General features: G+C 49.1%; 1 protein-coding gene across 1 annotated transcript; it reads left to right on the forward strand.

Annotated features, from left to right (window-relative positions):
* Positions 1–2,394: 2,394 nt before the first annotated feature.
* SMAP2 (small ArfGAP2) lies at positions 2,395–24,761 on the forward strand. The gene is made up of 10 exons (XM_058819966.1): positions 2,395–2,534; positions 15,101–15,234; positions 15,707–15,792; positions 16,966–17,044; positions 18,150–18,230; positions 18,693–18,771; positions 19,430–19,533; positions 20,632–20,797; positions 22,064–22,374; positions 23,538–24,761. Exons 1-10 carry the CDS (start codon positions 2,432–2,434, stop codon positions 23,673–23,675), a joined length of 1,281 nt encoding a protein of 426 aa, XP_058675949.1. The 5' UTR covers positions 2,395–2,431; the 3' UTR covers positions 23,676–24,761.
* Positions 24,762–25,144: the final 383 nt, after the last annotated feature.

The raw sequence follows: 25,144 nt of genomic DNA on the forward strand, positions 1-25,144 counted from the left end.
AGTTTGGCACGATGGGGACAGTTTGGCATGGTGGTAACAGAGTTTGGCATGATGGGGACGGGATTTGGCATGATGGGGACAGTTTGGCAGGATGGGGACAGGATTTAGCACGATGGGGACAGGATTTAGCACGGTGGTGACAAAATTTGGCAAAATGGGGACAGAATTCGGCACAATGGCTACAGAGTTTGGCATGGTGGGGACAGGAATTGGCAAAATGGAGACAGGAATTGGCACGAGGAGGATAGGTTTTGGCACGGTGGTGACAATTTGGCACGATGGGGACAGGAATTGGCAAAATGGGGACAGAGTTTGGCATGGTGGGGACAGTTTGGCACAGTGGTGACAGAGTTTGGCATGGTGGTGGCAGAATTTGGCACGGTGGTGACAAAGTTTGGCACGATGGTGACATAATTTGCCACAACGGGGACACAGTTTGGCACAGATAAGAGGCTGGAACAGGACAGGGACGAACTCAGGAGCTGCTGCCAGGGACAGCCCGGCCAGGCTGTCCCAGGATGTCCCCACGGTGTCCCCATCACGGCACCATCCCAGCGCCACCGGGCGATGTGGCTGCATGTGACGTGGGGACAGCACTGGGAACCAGCTCCTGCCACCCCCAGAGGAATTCCTGCCCCAATTGTCACCCTCGGGATGTCCCCAGGGAAGGTTTGGGAAGGTTTGGGAAGGGAAGGTTTGGGAAGGTTTGGGAAGGTTTGGGAAGGTTTGGGAAGGTTTGGGAAGGTTTGGGAAGGGAAGGTTTGGGAAGGGAAGGGAAGGTTTGGGAAGGGAAGGTTTGGGAAGGGAAGGTTTGGGAAGGGAAGGTTTGGGAAGGGAAGGTTTGGGAAGGTTTGGGAAGGTTTGGGAAGGTTTGGGAAGGTTTGGGAAGGTTTGGGAAGGTTTGGGAAGGTTTGGGAAGGTTTGGGAAGGGAAGGGAAGGGAAGGGAAGGGAAGGGAAGGGAAGGGAAGGGAAGGGAAGGGAAGGGAAGGGGGCTGTCACAGTGGCAGTTCCGTGGGGGGATGGATGTCCCACTCACATCCCCATCCCCATTTCCCATCCCCATTCCCAGTTCCCGCCTTCGCCAGCAGCCGCCCCCATTCCCAGAGAACACGGGATGATTCATTTGACCCTTTCCCCCTCCTCCTCCTCCTCCTCCTCCTCCTCCTCCTCCTCCCATCCACAGAGCGCCGCTGATTCATCCATCGCCGCTGGGGGATGCTCGGCAGCGCTCTGGGCTGGCACAGGGGCCGGGCACCCTCCCCGCCGGGCACGGGGCCACCCCAGCACGGCCCGGTTGGCACCGGGGATGCCCCGCGATCGCTCCTGGATCGTTCTTCCTCACAGGGAAGCGATTCCATCAAAACCTGAGGGGTTTGGGGCAAAAAAAAAAAAAAAAAAAAAAAAAAAAAAAAAAAAAAAAAGGAGCATTTGGGAGCATCTCCTTTAGGATCGCTGCTGGGATGCTCCTGCTGTGCCCCCGTGTGTCCCAGCGCTGTCCCTTTCTGGGACACCAGTGTCACTTTTGGGAGGATTATGTAATTCCGGCTGTTTTCTCAGAGCGCTTCAGTGACAGATTTCTGTCCCCTGTCGGTGCCATTGCTCGTTTTATCGCGGCTTTTCTGCTACTGCCCGTCCTGAAATTCTCTCCTGCACTGCCAGGTCCCTCTCCAGGCCAAGGGACAGCACCCCGGGGTCCCCCAAAATCCTCACCCAACATCCCTGAGCCCCCCAAACCCCACACACAGCACCTCTGTACCCCTGAGTCCTCCCCAATCCCTTATCCAGCATTTCCGAGCCTGCAAAACCCCAAATCCCTGGACCCCCACCCAGCATCCCAGCACCCCTGAGCCCCCCAAAACCCCACATACAGCATCTCTGCACCCCGCTTTTTGGCAGAAAACCCCCTGAGCCCTCCAAAATCCCACATAAAGCATCTCTGTACCCCTTTTTTCAGCAGAAAACCCCCTGAGTACCCCTGAGCCCCGCAAAATCCCCCATCCAGCACCCGAGACCCCCAAAACCCTCCACCCAGCACCTCTGAGCCCCCCAAAATCCCACATACAGCACCCCTGAGCTTCCCAAAGCCCCCAAATCCCCCACCCAGCCACTCCAGACCCCCAAAATCCCCTATCCAGCCCTTCTGAGCCCCCCCAAATCCCCCCTTGCCCTGCCTGCCCCCCATTGTCCCCCCACTCTCATCACGTGACCCTCCCCATTCATACCCTCCATAGCCCCGCCCCCTCTCTCCTTATTGGCATCCTCCCGCGCACCGCAACCAATCACCGCCCAGCACCGGCTGCGCGCGGAGGGGGCGTCGCCGCGCGGGGCCGGCGCTGATTGGCTCCTCCCCCGGGCGTAGCCCCGCCCATAGCGGAAGCAGGAAGCGGGCGGGCCGGCCGTGACCCGCGGGCGGGCAGCGCCGGCCGCGCCATGACGGGAAAATCGGTGCGGGACGTGGAGCGCTACCAGGCGGTGCTGGCCGGGCTGCTGGCCGAGGACGAGAACAAGTTCTGCGCCGACTGCCAGGCCAAAGGTAGCGCGGATGGGCGCCGGGGCCTGCGGAGCCCGCGCCGCACCGGATGCACCCACCGCCCCCCCTCCATCCAAGCGCACCGGCCTCGCCGCTCGGTGCTCCCCGGTGCGGCCGCTCCGCTGAGGGTTGGGCGGTCTGGTGGGGATGGTGGGGATGATGGGGATGGGTCCCGCGGTGTTGGCGGCAGAGGGGAGGGCTCCGGTGGTGGCGGGGAGACAGCGGTGTTGGCCCGGTGGTTACGGGGGTTGTGCGGGGGAAGAGGCTGAGGCAGCCCGGGGGGATCGGGGGCGAGAACGGGGTGGGTTTGAGGGCATAAATGGGGTGGATTTGGGGCAGAGAATAGAGGGGTCTGGGGGCAAGAGCAGAGTGGGTTTGGGGGCAAGAACAGGGTGGGTTTGAGGGCAAGAATGGGGTGGGTTTGGGGCAGAGAGTGAAGTGGGTTTGGGGCAGAGAGCGATGGGGTCTGGGGGCAAGAGCAGAGTGGGTTTGGGGGCAAGAGCAGAGTGGATTTGGGGCAGAGAATAGAGGGGTCTGGGGGCAAGAGCGGGGTGGGTCTGGGGGCAAGAATGGGATGGGGTTGGGGCAGAAAACAGGGTGGTTTTAGGGGAAAGAACCCGGTGGTTTTAGGGGAAAGAACTCCGAGGTTTGAGAGGGAGAATAGGATGGTTTTAGGAGGAAGAACTCCGTGGTATTGGGTGGGAGAATGGGGTGATTTTGAGGAAAAGAACTGGATGGGTCTGGGGGCAAGAATGGGGTGGGTTTGCGGGAGAGAACAGGTTGGTTTGGGGGCGAGAATAGGGTGGATTTAGGGGAAAGAACTTGGTGGTTTTAAGGGTAAGAACTTTGTGGTTTGAGAGGGAGAATAGGATGGTTTGGGGAGGAAGAACACCCTGGTTTTGGCTGGGAGAATGGGATGGGTTTGGGGCAGAGAAGAGAGTGGATTTGGGGCAGAGAACCCGGTGGTTTTAGGGGAAAGAACTCCGCGGTTTGAGAGGGAGAATAGGATGGTTTTGGGGGAAAGAACCCGATGGTTTTGGGTGGGAGAATGGAATGGTTTTGGGGGCACGACATGGTTGTTTTGGGGGAAAGAACCTGGTGGTTTGAGAAGGAGAACGGGGTGGGTTTTGGGGCAATAACCCGGTGGTTTTGATAGAAAGAACCCGGTGGTTTTAGGGAAAAGAACTCCGTGGTTTGAGAGGGAGAACAGGCTGTGTTGGGGGAGAGAACACGGTGGTTTTGGGGCCACAACAGGGTGGTTTTAGGGCCACAACAGGGTGGTTTTGGGGGACAGAACCCGGTGGTTTTGGGTAGAAAACCCCCAGATTTTTGGCCGCAGCCCCGCTGGGTTTGGTGCGAGTCGCACCGGGAGGAGCTGCGGTTCCCGAGGGGAGATGGGGAGGGAGCGGCCCCAAATCTCCCTGGAAATTGGGAATTGTGGGGATCCCGGGAAACAGCCCAGAGTGGGTGGGGACCTCTCCTGAAAGGGGGAAGAAGAAGGACCGGGAAAAGCCGCGGCTGTGGAATTGAGGGAATTCCAGCTGGGGAGTCACATCCTGTCACCTGGGGCTGGAATGCTGTGAGCACAGGGAGGGAGCTGTGACCTCACCTTGGGATCATGGACCACTGATGCAATTCAGATTTCTGTCCTCCTTTCCCACCTGGATATTCCCTGTGAGGGTGGTGAATCCTCAGTCACAGCAATCTGTGGCTTCCCCATCCCTGGAATTGTTCAAGAAAGGGACAGGAGGAGCTTTAAGGTCCTTCCCAGCACAAACTATTCCATATTTTCTCATTTTTGTCCTCTTCTCCCACCTGGATTTTCCCTGTGAGGGTGAATCTGTCACAGGAATCTGTGGCTTCCCCATCCCCGGAATTCTTCAAGGCCAGTCTGGGATAGTGGAGGAGCTTTCAGGTCCCTCCCAACCCAAACCATTCCATGTTTTTCTCATTCCAAGGTGTGTTATGACCCTGGACTATCTCAGAGAGGAAATGTTGGAATTCCAAAGGAATAAACTGTTCCTTGTCCCCCTGTGGTTGCTGCTTTGTTTTCCCTGCAGCAAAAGAGTTAAAGTTGCCCCAAAATCCTGTTTTAATGAGCTGCCATAATCTCTTGGAGATCTGGACTTGAGCCTCTGTTTCCCAAGAGCTGCTGGAATTGAACTTGGAGGAGGGATTGGCCAAATCCATCAGTAAACAAAGGGCTTGGTCACCTCAGTGTGACCTCCAAAACTGCGCAGCCCCCCTTGAACAACGTTCAGAATTAGATTATTATTATTTATTTTCACCCCACCTGCTTGGAGCACACCTGGTGGTGGTGGAGATCAGGATGCTCCTCCCCTGTGCCAATCCTTTATCTCCTGGAGGGCAGAAATAGCTCCTTTATCTCAGCTCCCAAGCTTGGGAGAGGGCAAATTCCACCGAAATGGGAAAAAATTCAACCCCACATCTCAGGGTGATGGAGCTTCTCCTGCTCAGGATTCCAATTAATTAATTATTATCATTTTAATGAAGCTCTGGTGGGGATTTGAGCCTTTCCAAAGCTGGAAGCTGCTCCTGGCTGGGATTGCAGCAATCCTGGAGAGCAGCCTGGGGCTGTCCCCAGCTACCTGATCCACTAATTACCCCCTGCACTAATGAGATTCCTGGCACTGGGAAATCTGCTCCTCCAGGGCACGTGGGAGCCGGCTCTGCCCACAGTTCCAGGGATTTGCTGCAGTTTTGGGGCAGTTTTGGTGCTTTTGGTGAATGGAGCTGTCTCTGCCAAGAGTTCCAGGGAGAATTTTGCATTTTTGGGACAGTTTTGGTACTTCTGGTGAATGGAGCTGTCTCTGCCCAGAGTTCCAAGGATTTGCTTCAGTTTTGGGGCAGTTTTGGTACTTTTGATCAATGTGGTGCCCCAGGAACTGTCACTGCATGGAGTTCCAAGGAATTCCTGAAGTTTTGGGGCACTTTTGGTGAATGCAGCTGTCTCTGCCCAGAGTCCCAGAGAATTCCTGCAGTTTTGGGGCAATTTTGGTACTTTAGGTGAATGGAGCTGTCTCTGCCCGAAGCTCCAAGGAATTCCAGCAGTTTTGGGGCAGTTTTTGGGCAATTTTGTTACTTCTAGTAAATGGAGCTGTCTCTGCCCAGAGCTCCAAGGAATTGCTGCAGTTTTGGGGCAGTTTTGGTACTTTTGATCAATGTGGTGCCATGGGAGCTGTCTCTGCATGGAGCTTCAGGGAATTCCTGAAGTTTTGGGGCAGTTTTGGTACTTCTGGTGAATGGAGCTGTCTCTGCCCAGAGCTCCAAGGAACTGCTGCAGTTTTAGGGCAGTTTTGGTGAATGAAACTGTGTCTGCCCAGAGTTCCAAGGATTTGCCGCAGTTTTGGGGCAGTTTTGGTACTTTTAGTGAATGGAGCTGTCTCTGCCTGGAGCTCCAAGGATTTGCAGCAGTTTTGGGGCAGTTTTGGTACTTTTGGTGAACATGGAGCTCTCCCAGCTCTGATGCCAAGGAATTCCTGATGTTCTCCTGGAATAACTTCAACAATCCACTCTGCCCATGCAAAGGAGCCCCTTTAGGGCCCTCAGCACTTCCAGGAGTGTCTGGAAGCAAAGCTGGGCAGGGACTGGAGCAAACTGGGACAGTGGGAAATGTGAATTAAATGAACTTTAAAGTCCTTCCCACCCCAGCCAGCGTGAGATTCTGTGAAATCCCAGGGTGGTTTTGCTGCTGCAAGAACTGCTCAGAGTTGTTGTTTTGCAGGAAATGGGGTGAAATCTCTTCACTCTCTTCCTCTTTTTGTTGCCAGCCTTGTGTTTGGGGGAACTGGGAGAGCAGAGCCAGGGCAGGGTGGGTTCTAAATCCTCTCCTTGGAGGTTTTTGCTGTGGGAATCACTTGGAAAAACACTTGGAGAGAGCAGCACTTGGTGGGATTTGTGCTGCTGGTGCCATTCCAAGGGTGGCTGTTGTGCTGAGCATCCAGCAGCACATTCCCTGCTTGGAATGTGGGATCCTGGAGCTGGGATGGCTGAGGGAGGGAGGGATGAGGTGAAATCTTCATTGGGATTTGGAAAATTTGAGTGACACAGAGCGGATTCATTGCTGCTCCTACAGGTGCTCTGCACCCCCAGCTAATTGTGTTTGGTTCTCTCCTTCTCCCAAATTGTTCCCTCTGCTCTCCAGCCCCATCCATGGATCCAGCAGGCTCTGTGGATCCCTTGGAGCAGGAGCAGAGGTTCCCCAGAGGTTCCCCAGAGGTTCAGGTTGCTCCTGTGCTCCCCCCTGCTCTGTCTGGCTCCTCATCCCTTTGTCTTGTGACATCCATGGGTTGCAGGCTCTGAAAGAACGTGACATTCTCACTCCAAATTGGTGTTTCCTTCAATGCAGCAGGCCTGAGGTGAAGCTCCACAAACTTCATCAGAGCAGGGTTGGTGCCAGGTGATTTTGCTTTCTGTGGATGTTAAAATCCCTAGGAATTTCAGGTTGCCCCTGTGCTCCCCCTTGGTCTGTTTGGCTCTTCCCTTCATCCCTTTGTCCTGTGAGATCCATGGGCCTAAATCCATCCCTTGTATCCTGAGGGGTTAGCTGGGAGAAGTGCTGCTGAACACTTAAATTAAGGTTTAATTCTTCACCAAAAAAAGGGGGAAAAAAAATGGAGTAGGATTGGGGAAATCCTTGCCCAGAGGTGGGTAAATATGGGATGGGAAGGGGGAAAAGCTTGGGGTGCAGTAGGTGCTATAAGGAAGTTGATTTATTATTATTATTATTATTTTATGTGAGAGCTGCTTTAGTCCAGCCTAACTCCTGTTAATCCCAACCAAATATTCCCTGAAAATCTGCGTGACTCAACTCCTCCTCCTCCTCCAGCAGCCTCTTGGGCTGCAGCTGAATTCCCTCTGCAGGCAGAGCAATTCCAAGAGGAACTTTTTAAAATAGCTGCTGCTGGAACAGCTGCATGGGAGGGAGGAGGATGAGGATGGAAGGGGAGTGGTGCAGCCTGTGCCTGCAAAAACCCTGAATGGAGGGGCTGGAACTGCTCAGCTCAGCTTAGGAAATCTGGGATGAGGAGAAAGCTCAGCTTTAGGCAAGGGAATCTTTGCCAGAGGGATGGATCCATGTGGGTTGTGTGTGTTTGAATCCTCAGCTGCAGCCACAATATTCTGGGATCTTCCGTTATTCTGCTTTTGGTGCACAAAGGGAGTGAAAATGCTCCAAAATTCACTTTATCCCTCTGGAATCTTCACCTCAGCAGGGCAAAACTGGGAGAGGACACAGCTCTGTCCTGCCTGGAGCGGGAGGAGGATGAGGATGGCAATGCTGATGGACTGGGAGTGGTGCAGCCTGTGACTTCCAAAACCCAAACTGGAGGGGCTGGAACTGCTCAGCTCAGCTTAGGAAATCTGGGATGAGGAGAAAACTCAGCTTTAAGCAAGGAAATCTTTGCCAGAGGGATCCATGTGGGTTGTGTGTTTATTATTCTGCTTTTCTGCTCTTCCCAATTCAGACTCCACAAAGGGTGGGAAATGCTCCAAAATTCACTTTATCCCTGTGAAATCTTCACCTCAGCAGGGTAAAACTGGGAGAGGACACAGCTCTGTCCTGCCTGGAGCTGCAACTTCCCACTCAAGCAAGGGGAAAAAAGCATCAGTGCTCCCAACAGGGGTTTAGTGTGGAATTAGTTGTAGGAAGATCCCTTTTAAGCAGAGCTCTGAGTCACACTTGGCCCTACATCTGCCAGAAATAGGGAGATAATCCTCAGAGCAGCAGCAGCACCTGGGCTCTGTGTGCTGACCCACCTGGGGATGGAGGTGGGAAAAGAAAATTCCCCCCCCCCCCCAAAAAAAAAAAAAAAAAGAAAAATAAAACTCCACATGATGATTCCCAGCTGGAGTAAAGTTTGTTCCTATAGAAACTGCCAGGAGTTATGTAAGGAAATGGCAGCTGCAGTGCAAGGGGAGCTCGTGCTCCAAAATGCAAAGTAGGTCTTGAAACCCAGCAAAAAGTCAGGAATAGCTCAGGGCTCCTCCAGGTTGGTCCCTGGTAGTGATTGTTCCCTGTGTCCCAGGAAATCTGGGACAAAATTGGAGCTTTTAGGAGGAGCTGGCTTGAACTTGGAGCAGTGAGTGCAAGGCTGGGTTTACTTAGACCTTAATAAATTGGTTTTTCTCTATTTTTGGCAATATATGCCATTCCTTTCCCAAGGAATTTCAAGGCATGTTTAGCTCATGATGCTGAAAATCAGTATTATTATAATTAAGTTATTAATTAATATTATTATGATTATAATGTTTAGCTCTAGATACTGCAAAAATTCTCAATCCATCAAAAGCTGACCCAGGACCTTCCTCTGCTCAGAGCTTTGTTAAGAACTTGGTGACTTCTTAAACATCCCTTAAATTAAATTAGAAAACAGATTCTAAATATTTTCAACACCAAGTGATGAATTAAAAACATCTTAAAAAGCAGCACAATTCTATTTACAGCATCAAAAGTATTTTAGTGATGGCAGAACTTCCACCCTGCTGCTCTGTTTACAGGCGCACCTATCACCCAAATTATTTGCATTTCATGGAAATTCAAACCTCCTTGCAATCTGCAGTTTCTAAGATTGGCTGATGTGTGGTTTTGCTCCAAAAATGAAGCCACAGGAAGTCCATGGCTTGTGGAACTGACTGATTTTTTTTTTTTTTTTTTTTTTTGATGTATATTTATATTTTTAAGCTGTGTCACCATCAGCGTTGATGATGTCACCCAGTTGTTTTTCATGGATCCTGGTGATAAAACTGCTTGAAATTGTCCCTGTCACCTTTTTTATTGACTGAAGGAACATCCAACCCTTTCTGCAGCAGCAGGAAAGCCCCACCCTGCTGTTCACAGAAATTTTCATTTCCTCCACCTGCACTTCAAAGAACACGATGGTAGCAGTGATAAAACTGCTCATCTTTACTCAAAAACACACAAATCTTGGGCTTCAAGGCCACAGGGCCCTCAAATATTGGATATTTTTTGCTAAACTAAAAGATTTTCTGGCAGAAATCAGAGCCAGCACCTTTGTTTTTCTTGCCAAATGTGGTTGAGGCCTGTGATTACTGTGTGGGGAAAAAAAAAAAAGAAAATAAAACCCCTAAACAGCCATTTCTTCTTTCAAAGGATGGTATAAAACTGAATTTTTGGGTGATTAAACTGCTTGATCAGGTGTAGATTTTTCTCAAACACCTTTTGTGGATGTTAAAATGAGGGTTTGCCTTTAGAATCCCCTGAGAGCTGCACAAATCCATCAGTCTGGGCCTAAATCTGCGAGTGCAGCTGGAATTAATCCCAAATCCGAGGTGGATCCCTGATCCCTGCAGCAGGACCAGTTATTAATAGTGTTAATAACCAAATAACATCATTTAAGTGGGTTTTTGGGGTTTCCTTTGGTTCCCCCAAGTGCAGAACAGACGTTTCCAGCAAAGAGCAGAGGAAGTTTTGCAAGAGAGGCTTTGAGCAGATGAATGGCAGAAAATCCTTGAGCAATTTCTTTCCAAAACAAGGAAACCACAAGGCAGAGGAACCTCTTGGATCCTGAGTTCTTTCCTCCTTTGACTCTGCAAAAAAAAAAAATGAGGATTATTCAGCTTGGACTCGAGGAAATTTTTCCCTGCTGAAAAGCTGAGGGTGTGGATAACCCCTGGCAGGCCGGATTTTCTTGTTCCAGGGAGAATTCCCCACATCCCTTTTCCTTGTGGGTTTTTAGAGTTTCCTTAAGTTCCCCCAGCTCCTGGAAGTGCAGAACAGACATTTCTAGCGAAGAGCAGAGGAAGTTGTTTTGTCACAGCTCTGAGCAGATGAATGGCAGAAAATCCTTGAGCAATTTCTTTCCAGAACAAGGAAACCACAAGGCAGAGAAACTTCTTGGACCTTCTTTCCTCCTTTGACTCTGCAAAAAAAAAACGAGGATTATTCAGCTTGGACTTGAGGAAATTTGTCCCTGGTGAAAAGCTGAGGGGAATCCTGGCAGGGATTTTCTTGTTCCAGGGAGAATTCCCCACATCCCTTTTCTTCAGCTGGATGATTCCACAGCCAGACATGGAGCATTTTTTGGGATCCATGGAAGAAGCTGCTCATTTCCATTGGGAATATTCTGATGTTCCCTCAATCCTGCCCATGGAAGCAGCTCCTTTTTTTCCTGCTTTTCCTTTTCCAAGGAGCTGTGGTTTTGCAGCCAGCTCCTGGTTTATTTTTAAATGCTTTCTGCAGAGTTATTACAGCAAAAACAAAGTTGCCTCAGGAACTTGGGCCAGAATTTGGTGCCTGAGTGAAGGGTGAGGAGTGAATCCCCTCAGGATTTCTCAATTAAAACCACTCCAGGGTGTGAACTTGGAGCAAGAGACTCATTTGGAGCAGGCTCCTCAGGCTGGGAGTTGGAAAGGGAATTAGGCTGGGGGTTTTAAAGGGAATTAGGATCCTTTTCAGTCATTCAGATTATTCAGCAGCCCTTGGAGCATTAATGAGCAGCATTAGATGGGGACTGGAGCTGGCACGAGCAGCTTGGTATGTGGAGTTTGTTTTGACAGGCTGGGATGTGAAACAGGCTCTGGAATTGTCTCCTGGAGCTGGGCACTGAATCCCTGCTGGATCCTCCTCCCTTGGGAATGTTCAGGAAAATTGGGAATGAAAATTCACTGAGCAAGGGATGCTTGGGGGTTTGTGATCCTCCTGCCAGGCCAGGCTCTGAAAAATGTTGGGTTTCTCACTCCAAATTGATGTTTCCTTCAATCCAGGAGGGATTTGTGCAGGCCTGAGGTGAAGCTCCACGAACTTCCTCGGAGCTGGGTTGGTGCCAGGTGATTTGCTTTCCATGGATGTTAAAATCACCCCTAGCATCATAAAATCAGACATAAAATCATCATAAAGCTGAGTCAAAAGTGGCAAGGCTGGCACTGGAGCAAACTCCCAGTTTTCCATGTGGGAATGGAGTTTCCATTTTGGCCTGGTGGCTCTGAGGGCCCTCAGCCTCAGGGGAATTGATTTTAGCACATCAACCTGAGGATTCATGCAAGAAACAAATTTTTTTTAGTGGTTTAAGGAGCTGAATGTTTCTGTTGGCCTTGTCCTCAACCCTCTGGAGATAAATAAATCCATAATTCCCTGTGCCAGGACGGTGAGGTGCCCCTGTCCTGGTGGGTGTCAGGGTGTGCCCACTTTTTGTGAGGGGCGATAATTCCCCCAGGCAGCTCTGCAGTGCTGATTAAAGCTGCCCCGTTGTTATTTATTGATATAAACCCATTTTTCTCAGAAAAATGATCCCCTAAGCTCCAACCCAGGCGTTTTTCCCCCTTTATCACTGAAGCTGCTGCAGAGTCTGAGCTGGGCTTGGGTTTTGAGGAAGTGAAAGCCACATCTGGAGATGCCGCCTGGAGCTTTTTCCAGTCTAGTCACCTTGAAAAGAGCTGTGAAACCCTGGGGAAACGCCTGCAAAAAGCCCTAAAAAGCAAATTCTGACTCGCTGGGCACTTGCAGGGAGATATTTTTTTTAGTGGGAGATGTTCCAGTGTGAGTTGCTCCAAAGAGGGAAGTGGGAGGTTGTTTACATCTGCACCAAACCCTTCCCCCCTCCCACAACCTCAGGGCTTTAGGAGACATTTTAAAAGAACATTTTTAGAAGGTATTTGAAGGTTAAAATGTTGGTTTGGTTAAGCTGGGTGTCTGGGAAGGGGATATTGGATCCAACCTGACCCCAGCAGGGTTTGCTGTGGCTGCAGGATTGGGGAGATTTTTGGGAAAATTCAGATTTCCTCCCAATCCGTAAAAACCAACCCCACATCTCCCAGATCCTCTATTCCCTTTAGGTTTGAAACCTTTCCTGCAGCACCTTCTGGCTGTGCAAGGACACCCAAATCCCAGCTGGAATCTCCCCAGGGAACAGCTCACCCCTGGTTGTGTAATGAGTTTATTGCTGGGAGGGGCTCAAAAACCCCCTAAATATTAATTTTAATTTAAATATAACCAAGCTGCTCCATCTTGGCTCTCCCAGAATTTGGATTTAGGAGTTGCAGCACATTCCAGATGTGGTTCCCTTGTTGTCCCAGACCCCTGAGGGGACACTGGAGCAGGATGTGACATTAACCCTGAGTCATGTTTTAGTGGGAGGTTGTGGTGGCCTGAGCTGGTCCATGTGACAAACCCAGTGAGCTGATTACTCCAGGAGCTGCCCATTAATCCTTTTAGTCCTATCAAGGCTAAATTTATCTGGAGTTTTAAATCTAACCTTGAATCTCATGATAATCCTGCCAGCAGTCTCACGTTAGAGAGCCCTGGGAGAGAATTCCATGCAGAAATCACAGGAAGGATCCTGGCTAAAGGTTTTATTCCCATTTTTTGGGTATATTCAGGTGGTGCTGAAGTTGTGGGTTTTGCTTTGATAATAAAGGAGGTAATAAAGGGACTGAGGTGTAGGCAAGAAGTGAATTTCTCAGCTCCATTAAATTGATATCATTCCCAAAGGCCACTCCTGGAGCGGGAAAAAGCAGCAAATAATGGCAGAAAAAGGCCAGAAAATTTAATAAAGGCATTTTAAAGTGAATTCCCTGGAAGAAGTGCTGGAGTTACCTGTTGGAGGTTGGATGCCTGTGCTCTGGAAGGGTCTCTGAGTGCATTATCAGCTCCAAATCCCTCAGGATTTCCTCAAGAACAGGAATTAAACTGTTAACAGCATCTCCAATACAGCACTGCTTTTTTAGGGCTCTGAAATTACACTTTCCCCCTCTTCCCCCTCCCACCTCCCTCTCATTAACTCGAGGCTCTGCTATTTTAGCTGTGGCAAGGAAAGGAGGATAACCCTTCATCATCCAGAAGAATGTGTGGAAAAAAGAGCTGGTGGAGGATGTTTGATCCCTGATTCTGTGTTTTCCCAGTTTCTCATGCACTGGGACACCAGTTTGGGCTGGGAGCTGGGAGAAAAGGGTTTCATTTTAAAATATTCCTAAAATATTCAGGATTGAGGGTCTGGGAGAGGGATGGGAATTCCTGTGGATCTCTGTATGCCCTTCTGGGATTCCTGGGTGCATCTGAGCTCCTTAATCTTTCCCTTCTGGATGTTTTTTATCCCTAGCATGATCTCCCATCCACACCGTGGAGCTGTCCTGCATGAAAACCAGGAATGTCTGGCCTTAATCAATGCCTTTATTTTATTTTATTTTATTTTGACCCAGGCAAAGCAAATAATGTCCATCACAGCTGTGGAAACTGGAGTGAACTGATCATTCCTTGGGCTGGGATTGGTTTTGGGGCCAAATCCTGGGCTCAGTGCTTGGTCCTGGCTCAGTGCTTGGTCCAGCTGGGAGTTCCTGCCCAGCACTGAGGAGATTTGAAAATGCTGAGTGGTTGTTTTTTTTGGGGGGGGGTTTTGTTGCTGTAGGGAATATTCTGGAGCTGATTCCAGGTTATTCAGGAAAAAAAGCAGGATCACAGACAGGGCAGAGCTCAGGGGATTGGAGTTTTTTAGGTGGTTTAAATTCCTCTTTTCTTCCCTCTTCTTGTGTGGAGGGAAGAGGGAGGCAATAAATCAGGGACAATGATTAGAGATCTTAGAAGGATTTTATCCGATTCCTTCCTCAGAGCAGGAAAAATGCAAAAAATTTACCTCAAATTCAGCTTTTTCTGAGGGATTTTAGATCTGAGGGGTTTTAGATCAAGGTGTGAGCTTTTCTTAGTGAAATCAGGAATTTTTTCCCACATGTCAGTGATTTTTTTTCCCTCACATAAAGAAAAGGACAAAACTGTTTAAATTCTTGATTTTTTCTCTCTTGGAGCTGTTTGGTTTGTGTAGATGGAAGAGAGAGGCAATAAATAATCAGGGATAATGATTAGAGAAGATCTTGGAAGGATTTTATCCAATTCCTTCCTCAGAGCAGGAAAAACGCAAAAAATTTACCTCAAATTCAGCTTTTTCTGAGGGATTTTATATCTGAGGGGTTTTAGATCAGTAACAGTACCAGGTGAGAGCGTTTTCTTGGTGAAATCAGGAACTTTTTCCCTCATGTCAGTGATTTTTCCCTCATAGAAAAGGACAACAAAACCGTTAAATTTCTGATTTCTTTCCTCTTCCTCTTGGAGCTGTTTGGTTTGTGTAGATGGAAGAGGGAAGAAATAAATCAGGGATAATAACTGGAGGAGATCTTGGAAGGACCTTGTCCAGTTCCTTGCTCAGAGCAAGAAAAATGCAAAAATTTACCTCAAATTCAGCTTTTTCTGAGGGATTTTATATCTGAGGGGTTTTAGATGAGTAACAGCACCAGGTGTGAGCTTTTTTTTGGTGAAATCAGGAACTTTTTCCCTCACAGAAAGAAAAGGACAACAAAACTGTTTAAATTCTTTATTTTTTCCCTCTTGGAGCTGTTTGATTTATGTGGAAGAGGGAGGCAATAAATCCCCAAGGATAAGGATTGGGAACATCCTCCTGATGTGAAATTCCAGTTTCCAGCCTGGATGAGAACCCAAAGGCTTCAATCCCAGTTCACTTGGTGCAGTTTCCCAGTTCCTCCAGGCAAAAACAAAAATAAAAAAGGGTGGGATTGGTGGGAAACACTTTCCTGTCTCTTCCCAGGGCCACGATGGGCATCCTGGAATATTGGGGTGTTCATCTGCATCCGCTGTGCTGGGATCCACAGGAACCTGGGAGTTCACATATCCAGGGTCAAATCCGTCAACCTCGACCAGTGGACACAGGAACAGATCCAGGTGAGGGCTGGGATAAAACATTGAGGGTGTTTTTTTAAATAAACCAAGCCAGGATAGCCCCCCAAAAAAATGGGGAAAGTGGAGGAGGAAGAATAATTCTAGCTGGGATAGGTTGGGAGGGAAAAGAGCAATAAAATTTCCTCATTCCAAGCTGGACAAACAGCAGAGAGTAAAGCTTAAGGAGCTGCAAATCTCTGTTAAATTACCAATTCCTGCTTCCCACCTCTCCTTCCAGAGGGATTTTGGGTTGCTAACAGGATATTTATCCTGCCTTGGATTAAAAATTGCTTAGAATTGGCAAATGGGGTGGGAGGGGATTGGAGCAGCTGCCTTAGCATCCCCTGGGGGGGTGAAAATGGCTTTGAGGAGGATCCCCCTTTTCTGGATTTCTCTTCTTTGTCAGCTTGGGATGCTGTGGGAGAGCTTTAATGTTTGGGAAAGGAGAATTTGAAGGAGTTTTTTTGGATTTCAGTGTGTGCAGGAGATGGGGAATGGCAAAGCCAATCGTCTCTACGAAGCCTACCTGCCCGAGAACTTCCGGAGGCCCCAGACAGACCAGCATCCTTTTTATTCCTGGAAAAACGTGGAAATTCCATGGAAATTTCCATCCTGGAGCTGTGTGGTTAAACCTCCCTGAAGGAGAAGTTGTTCCTGTGGGGAGGGAATGGGAATGAAGGGATTGGGGTGGAGAACTGGGACACCAAGGTGACCACAGGAGGTTTCTCCTTTGTTTAGATCCTGCTTGGTTTGGGGCAATAAAAAACTGGGAAATATTCACTCTGAAATTCTCAGTTTGGAAGAGCAAAGAGAATTTTGCTTTTATTTTTGGCTTAAATGGGGAAAAAAATGCACTGGTAAGGAAAAATAACCCTTAAAATCCCTTTTTTTCCAGTGGGATTTATCTCATTCAGATCTCTGAGATTTCAGAGTGAACCCAAAAGCTGCAGGTTTTGAAGGGAATGAGAGTGAATATTCCAAAGGCTCCATGGAGACCTAATTGTGACCTTCCAGGACCTGAAGGAGCTGCAAGAGAGATGATTTATAAAGGACAGAATAGAGGAGGTGGATTTTGGTAGAGGTGGGATTTTGGGAAGAAATTCTTCCCTGTGAGGGTGAGGAGGGGCTGGAATGGATTTCCCCAAAAAAATTGTGGCTGCCCCATCCCTGCAAGTGTTCCCCAGGCTGGATGGAGTTTGGGATAGTGGAAGGTGCCCCTGCCCATGGGATTTAAGGTCCCTTCCAACCCAGACCAGGCTGGGAATTCTCTGATGGAATTTTCAGTGCTTCAGCTGTAACTCCCACCTTGCAGGAATGCTGAGTAAGCAGGGATAGAATGATGTGAACCTAGAAAATCCCACAAAAACACCTTTCCACCATCATTTTTTTGAGTTAATCTGGTACCTGAGGTGCTTTTTGAGGTGCAGAATCCTGTTGTGACCACTGTGATGTGAATGTGCTGAGGGGATGCTTGGGACAAACAAAAAAAACAATGGAGAAAACACAGCAAGAGCTTAAATCCTGATTTAATTCCCTTTTTATAGCACTGAAATAACCTGAAATAACCCAGGGGCAAAAACTGAGTTGGGATCCAGCAATAAATTATTTTAAGAAAGTTACTGCTGGAAATGCTCTTTAAACAATGATTTAATTTAGTTACAGCCTGTACCTTGTTCCTCCCTGTCAAATAAGGCTTCTATTCTGGAATCCTTTGTCCTTAACCAGCTGCTGTAGAGCTGTGGAGAGTTTTATCCGGGATAAATATGAGAAAAAGAAATATATGGACAGAAGCATCGACATCAACGCCTTCAGGGTGAGTATGGAGGCCTAAAATTGTGATTAAAACAAAATATTGAAATATAAATATTGAAATATTCTCCTGTGTCAGGAGAAATCCCTTCTCCAGAGCTGTTTGAACTTCATGGAGTGAATTCCTCAGGAGATTTAAAGGTGCTGAGTGGGTTTTGTTGTAGGGAATATTCTAGAATATTCAGGGAATATTCCAGGGAAAAAAAGCAGGATCACAGACAGGGCAGAGCTCAGGGGGTTGGAGTTTTTTGGGTGGTTTAAATTCCTGTTTTCTTCCCTCATCTTCATCTCACTGATTGGTTTGTGTGAATGGATGTCTCACATTGGAGGAGGCCTTGGAAAGGATTTTATCCAATTCCTTCCTCAGAGCAGGAAAAATGCAAAAATTGACCTCAAATTCAGCTGTTTTGGAGGGATTTTAAATCAGAGGGGTTTTAGATCAGTAACAGCACCAGGTTTGAGCTTTTTCTTGGTGCAACCATGAATTTTTTCCCTCATGTCTGTGATTATTTCCTTCACAGAAAGAAAAGATCAACAAAACTGTTTAAATTCTTGATTTTTTCCCTCTTGAAGCTGTTTGGTTTGTGTGGATGGAAGAGAGAGAAAATAAAATAGGGATAATGATTGGAGGAGATTTGTAAAGGCCTTGTCCAGTCCTTCCTCAGAGCAGGAAAAATGCAAAATATTACCTCAAATGCAGCTTTTTCTGAGGGATTTTAGGTCTGAAGGGTTTTAGAGCAGTAACAGCACCAGGTGAGAGCTTTTTCTTGATGTAATCAGGAACTTTTTCCTTCATGACTGTGATATTTTCCCTCACAGTAAGAAAAGGATAACAAAACTGTTTCAATTCTTGATTTTTTTCCCTCTTTGAAATTTTTGGTTTGTGTGGATAGAAGAGGGAGGAAATAAATCCAGAATAATCATTGGAGGAGATCTTGGAAGGGCCTTGCTCAGAGCAAGAAAAATGCAAACATTTACCTCAAATTCTACTTTTTTTGAGGGATTTTAGATCTGAAGTGTTTTAGATCAGTAACATCACTGGGTGAGAGATTTTTCTTGGTGAAATCAGGAAATTTTTCCCTCATGTTACTGTTTATTTCCCCTCACAGAAAGAAAAGGACGACAAATGGAAAAGGACCAACGAGTCAGAAAGAAAACTGGAACCCATCATCTTTGAGAAGGTGAAAATGGTAAGATCAGGAAGAAAAACCACGGAGGCACCCCTGAGGCAGAGCAGAGGGATTCCAGCCTCCTCTGGGAGCATTTTTCTGGCCTCAGTCACAGCCTGGGTGCTTTGAGTCACTGGTGGGAGTTTGTTTTGCTCTGCTCCCCAGACACTGAGCAGATGTGCAGGTTGGAATCCAGCTCTTCCCTGCTGCTTTTTCCACCTCCAGCAGCTGCTTCTCCCTGGTTTGGAGCCTGCTTGGATTTGACAATTGGGACAGTAAAATCTGGGAAATACTCACTCTGAAATTCTCATTTTGGAAAGAGCAAAGAGAATTTTAATATATTTTTTACTTAAATCCACTGGGGGAAAAAAAAAGGAGATTTTAAGGGTTAATCTTATTAAAAACCATTGTTAATCTTGTTAAAACCATTTCAGAGTGATCCCAAAAGCTGCACAAGATTTGTGTTGTTTCTTTTCCCTCCAGCCTCAAAAGAAAGACGAAACGCAGCAATCCAGGAAAAGTTCCCCCAAATCTGAGCCAGTCATGGACTTGCTTGGCCTGGGTAAGAGAAATTGGTGTGGAAATTGTAGGAATTTGAGGGGTTTCAGTCCTAATTTTCCCTGTCAGATGAACAATTCCAGGAATATTCAGCTTGGGAAGAGTTTTCCACGTGTTTCCCTTTTTCCTGGGGCCTGTGGCTTTCCAGGAGCAGCTGGAGCTCCTCAAATTCCCACAATTTCTACAATTATGTAGAAATTGTGGGGATTTGAGTAGTTCCAGTGCTAATTTTCCCTGTCAGGTGAACAATTCCAGGAATCCTGTAGGAATATTCAACTTGGGAAGTGTTTTGCATGTGTTTCCTTTTTTGCTGGAGCCTATGGTGTCAGGAGCAGCTGGAGCTTTATGGGAATTGTGGGGTTTTGTGGGAATTTGAGGGGTTTCAGGCCTAATTTTCCCTTCAGGTGAACAGTTCCAGGAATCCTGCAGGAATATTCAGCTTGGGAAGAGTTTTCCATGTGTTCCCCTTTTTCCTGGAGCCTGTGGTGTCCAGGAGCACCTGGAGCTTTATGGGACAAACAGAACCCAGGGGAACTTCCAAATCCTACTCCAGGCCCTCCCCAGCTCCAGAGGGATGAGGGAGGTGGGGATCAGGTGTGGGTGGGATGGCACAGAGGTGTCCCCAGGCTGGGATCACATCCAGGACATCTCTGTCCCCGCAGACGCCCCAGTGACAACGCCCGTCACCAACGGCCGGCCCAGCAGCCTGGAGAAGGACCTGGACCTCTTTGCATCCATGGGGTCCAGCTCAGACTCCTCCAGGAAGGTGAGCTGGGAGTGCTGGGGCTTGGAAAAGCCTGGTTGGGTTGCAAAACCATGGGGTCATTTGGGATGGAGGGGCATTAAAGGGCAGGGATGTCTTTTGCTGTGCTAGGGTGTTCCAAGCTGGTCTTGGACACTTGCAGGGATGGGGAATCCATCTGGGAATGCAGGGTTTCACCACACACATCAACAGTCTGCCCTGAATGTTCCTTCATCTAAATGCCCCTTAATTAAATTCTGAAATCTCCCTCCTCCATGTTGGAGAAGGAAGAATCTCCCTCTTCCATTCGCACATCTGGGAATGCTGTGCCACTGTTTCACCACAGATCATTTGTCTGCCCTAAACCTTGCTTCAGCTGAATTTCTTCATTCAATCCTGAAATCTTCCTCTTCCATGTTGAAGAATGAGGAATCTCCCTCTTCCATTCCCACATCTGGGAATGCTGTGCCACTGTTTTCACCACAGACATCAACTGTCCTGAATGTTCCTTCCTCTTAATTAAATCCTGAAATCTCCCTCTTCCGTGCTGAAGAATAAGGAATCTTCCTCTTCCATTCCCACATCTCCCTCTTCCATTCCCCTAAACCTTGCTTCTTCTAAATTTCCCTTCATTAAATCCTGAAATCTCCCTCTTCCACATTGAAGAATGAAGAATCGCCCTCTTCCATTCCCACATCTGGGAATGCTGTGCCACTGTTTTACCATCAAACACACGTCAACCATCTGCCCTAAATGTTCCTTCATCTAAATTTCCCTTAATTACATCTTGAAATCTCCCTCTTCAGTGTTGAAGAATGAGGAATCTCCCTCTTCCATTCCCACGTCTCCCTCTTCCATTCCTCTAAACCTTGCTTCATCTAAATTTCCCTTCATTAAATCCTGAAATCCCTCTCTTCCATTCCCAGATCTGGGAATGCTGTGCCACTGTTTCACCACACACAGCTGTGTGCTCTAAACCTTGCTTCATTTAAATTTCTTAAGTAAATCCTGAAATCTCTCTTTTCCATGGCCCCAGCACATCCCTGTGTGTGGATGGATATTCCCCTTTTCCCCTCATGCTGGGTTTTGCCCTGATCCTGTCTGTCTGTCTGTCTGTCCCAGGTTGTTGGTTCCATGCCAACCTCTGGAAGCGCCGGCTCCGTTCCCGAAAATCTGAATCTGTTCCCGGAGCCCGGAGGCAAAGGGGAGGAGGTGGGGAAGAAGCAGCTCTCCAAAGACTCCATCCTGTCCCTGTACGGCTCCCAGACGTCCCAGGTGCCAGCACAAGGTAACCCTGGCGTGAGCTGGGACCAGGGGAGGCTGCTGGGGTGTCCTGGGGGTTACAAACTTCAGGAGAAATGGGAATGTGGGTGATCCCTGAGAATCCGGAATGGGGTGGGTGGGAAGGGAATGTGAAGCTCATCTTGTTCCAGCCATGCACTTTCCATGATCCCAGGGTGCTCCAAAGCCTTTTCCAACCTAGCCTTGGGCATTTCCAGGGATGGGGCAGCCACAGCTTCTCTGGGAAATCCATTGCAGTCCCTCACGGGGAGGAATTCCATCCCAATATCCAACCCAGACCTGTCCTGTGGCACTGGGAATCAGGGAGGAATTCCCTCCCAATATGCAACCCAAATCTGCCCTTTAACATGGAGAACTGGGGAGGAATTCTATCCCAATATCCAACCCAACCCTGTCCTTTAGCTCTGAGAATCAGGGAGGAATCCCTTCCCAATATCCAACCCTGTCCTTTAGCACTGGGAATCAGGAAGGAATTCCATCCCAATATCCAACCCAACCCTCTGGCACTGGGATCAGTGAGGAATTGCCTGCCAATATCCAACCAAAATCTGCCCTTTAACACTGGGAATCAGGGAAGAATTCCCTCCCAATATCCAACCCAAATCTGCCCTTTAGCATGGGAAATAGGAGAGGAATTCCAGCCAATATCCAAACCTGCCCTCTGGCACTGGGAATGAGGGAGGAATTCCATCCCAATATCCACACCAACCCTCTGGCACTGGGGATCAGGGAGGAATTCCAATATTCAACCCAAATCTACACTTTAGCTCTGGGAATCAGAGAGGAATCCCTTCCCAGTATCCAACCCAAATCTGCCCTTTAGCACTGGGAATGAGGGAGGAATTCCATCCTAATACCCAAATCTGCCCTTTAGCACTGGGGATCCCTTCCCAATATCCAACCCAAATCTGCCCTTTGGCTCTGGGAATCAGGGAAGAATTCCCTTCCAGTATCCAACCCAAATCTGCCCTTTAGCACTAGGAATTGGGGAGGAATTCCATCCCAGTATCCAACCCAACCCTTTGGCACTGGGAATGAGGGAGAAATTCTATCCCAATACCCAACCCAACCCTCTGGCACTGGGAACCCATTCCTGCATTTCACTGCCCAAATTCCCTCTCCATCTTCACTGACAACTGTGACCATCACAAAGAACAGCTCAGCCTGGCCATCCCCACCAGGCTGTGGCTGGAATTGTGCTGTCCCATCCCCTGCACTGAGCTACCTTTCCCTGCTCCCTCCCTTTTCCCAGGAGCCATGTTCATGGCGCCGGCTCAGCTGGGCTACCCCGCCGCTCCCTACGCCGCCTTCCCGGGGGTGCCCCCTTCCAGCAGCATGATGGGGGGCTTGATGGCGCCCTCCGTGGGCATGCTGGCCCAGCCTGGAGCTGCTGGCATGGTGGCACCCGTGGCCATCCCCGCAGGCTACGTGGGCAACGTGCTGGGCGTTCCCAACGGGATGATGGGGACGCAGCAGCCCGGGTACGTGGCCGGGGTGGCCGCGGTGCCCCAGGCCGTGTACGGGGTGCAGCCGACGCAGCAGCTGCAGTGGAACCTCGCCCAGGTGAGGGACAGGCTCCTGGAGGGGTTTTCCAGGGTTTTTCTGGGAGTTGGGAAGGGGAGGAATGAGGGGCTGGGCAGGGGTTGGGGTGGGATCGGGTGAGTCGGGCTGGGTTGGGTTGTGGAGGGGGGAATGGGAGAGCCTGGGGATACCAGGATGGGTCAGGGCGGGAAAGAATTCCAGAGGGTGAGTCCAGTCCCAGCCTCATCTCCCATGGACACCTCCAGGGGTGGGGGCTCCAGAATTCCCTGGGCAATTCCAAGGCCTGACCACCCTTTCATGGAGAAATTCCTGCCTTGAAATCCTCCCATACCTGGAGATGCCAAACTTCCTTGGAAAAATTCTAAAGCCTGACCACGTTTTCCATGGAGAAATTCCTGCCCTGAAATCCTCCCATGAGGACCCTGAAGTCCTCCCATACCTGAAGACTCCAAAATTCCCTGGGCAATTCCTAGTCCTGCTCACCCTTTCCCTAGGGAAATTCCTGCTGCTATCCTGAGAACCCTGAAATCCTTTCATACCCGAGGACTCCAAAATTCCTTTGGCAATTCCTAGTCTTGCTCACCCTTTCCATGGGGAAATTCCTGCCCTGAAATCCTCCTATACCTGCAGACTCCAAACCTCCTTGGAAAAATTCTACAGCCTGCCCACCCTTTCCATGGAGAAATTCCTGCTGATATCTTGAGAACCCTGAAGTCCTCCCATACCTGGGGACTCCAGAATTCCCTGGGCAATTCCTAGTCCTGCTCACCTTTTCCATGGGGAAATTCCTGCCCTGAAATCCTCCCATACCTGAGGACTCCAAACCTCCTTGGGTAATTCCTAGTCCTGCTCACCTTTTCCATGGGGAAGTTCCTGCTGATGTCCATCCTGTCCTGAAATACTCCCATACCTGGGGACTCCAAAATTCCCTGGGCAATTCCAAGGCTTGCCCACCCTTTCCATGGGGGAGTTCCTGCCCTGAAATACTCCCATACCTGGGGACTCCAAAATTCCCTGGGCAATTCCAAGGCCTGTTCACCCTTTCCATGGGGGAGTTCCTGCTGCTGTCCTGCAGTCCCCCACGTTGGGCAGCCACCCCTGCTCCCCTTCAGGGCTCTGCTGTTTTTGGGAGCCCTGGGCACTGTCCTGGCCCATCCCTGAGCTCTCTCCTGTCCCGTTTGCAGATGACCCAGCAGATGGCTGGCATGAACTTCTATGGAGCCAACGGAATGATGGGCTATGGACAGTCCATGGGAGGAGGAGGAGGAGGAGGAGGAGCCCAGGGCAGCAACCCCTCCCTGAGCTCCCCGCTGTGGAAATGAGCCCTCGCTCGCACGTGACCATTTCTGCCTTTGTTCTGTTCTCCAAACCTGCTCCATGAGACATTCAGGGGTTTTTTGCTTTCAGGTTTTGGGGGGGACCCAGCCCAACCTGAATATTTTGTGGGGTTTTTTTTTTTTCCATCCCTGAGCTCCATCTCTGCCTTTCCACTGTCACAGCCACGGGGACAGCGGGGTGGCAACGCCACCACGAGCTCAGCCCCGTCCTCAGCACAGTCAATGCACACAGGGGAGGGGAAACCTCCCTGCACAAAGCTCCACCAGAGCTCCTGGGTAGCACTTGATGCCCTGCTGGGCACCTGGGCACAGGTGGGACTGGGAAATCTGGACTGAATCCTGCCCAGAAAGCTGGGATTTCTCACTTCAACTTGCAGTGTTAGATTTATTTTATTTTTGGGGGGTTTTTTTTGGTTTTTTTTTTTTTTGTTTGTTTGTTTGTTTTGGGTTTTTTTGGGGGCGGGGGTGGGGGAACTGATTTGGTGCTGAGGAACTGGATTGAAGCCGAGCCCAGGGGCAAGCAAGCCTTGCTACCTCCTCCCTCGAGGGGAGCTCTCCCTGCTCCCACCCTCCTTGGAACCAAAGTCCTTGGGAAAAGCCCCTCTGCCACCCACCCACCCACCCTGAGCAAGCAGGAATCTCGCCCAGAGTGGGGGCAAAGCCGATGGAATGTGACAAACTTGCACTCCAGAGGGAATTTTCTGCCTGCTGTTAAGATTCGATGGAATTTCACCATTTTAACAATCTTAACCAGAGTTAATTCTCCAGGGGGGCCCAGAGCCCCTGTGCAAGTTTTCTTACACTTTTAAAAATGATTCTGACATCCTAATTTATACTTTTTTCATATTGGTTTTCTTTTCTGTTTTTGTTTCGTTCTCGTTGTCGTTGTTCCTGTGTAAAATCCTGGTTCCTCCCTTTCCTGGCTCGCTTGGGACATTTTAATCTTAGGCAGATTTTCTTTTCTCATCTCCAGTAGAACCCAAAACTGCTTCAAAAGTCAGCAAGAAGTCGGACTTGTGGTCTGCTCTCTCCTGTGGATATGTAAATTCCCAAATAAAATATTGCAGTGGACTCCTCTGGTGCTGGTGGTCACTCCAGGTGTGGGGATTTAGGGGATTTCATCCCAAAATTCAGCCCAGATTCCCTTTGCTTTTGGGCTCTGTCCCAAATGCCAGGGAGCTGAGGGAGCACAGCCAGGCCTGGAAGAATCCAAAGTTGACACTTTTATATACAAACCCCTCAGCTTTGGGATGGGGGGGAAGGTGGAGCAGAATTCCTGCAGCTGCTGGGATGAAATGATTCCATTCCAGCTTTAATTCCGTCATTCCAACCATTTAAAACTCGGGTTTAACAAAACCTCGTCCAAAAATGCGAAGGAACAGGGAAAATCAGGGAATTGTGGAATTGCAGGATGGTTTGGGTCCCATTCCATTCACCCCCTGCTCCTTTCCCCA

This window comes from Ammospiza caudacuta, chromosome 25 (assembly GCF_027887145.1).
Source record: "Ammospiza caudacuta isolate bAmmCau1 chromosome 25, bAmmCau1.pri, whole genome shotgun sequence".
NCBI classification, from domain to species: Eukaryota; Metazoa; Chordata; class Aves; order Passeriformes; family Passerellidae; genus Ammospiza; species Ammospiza caudacuta.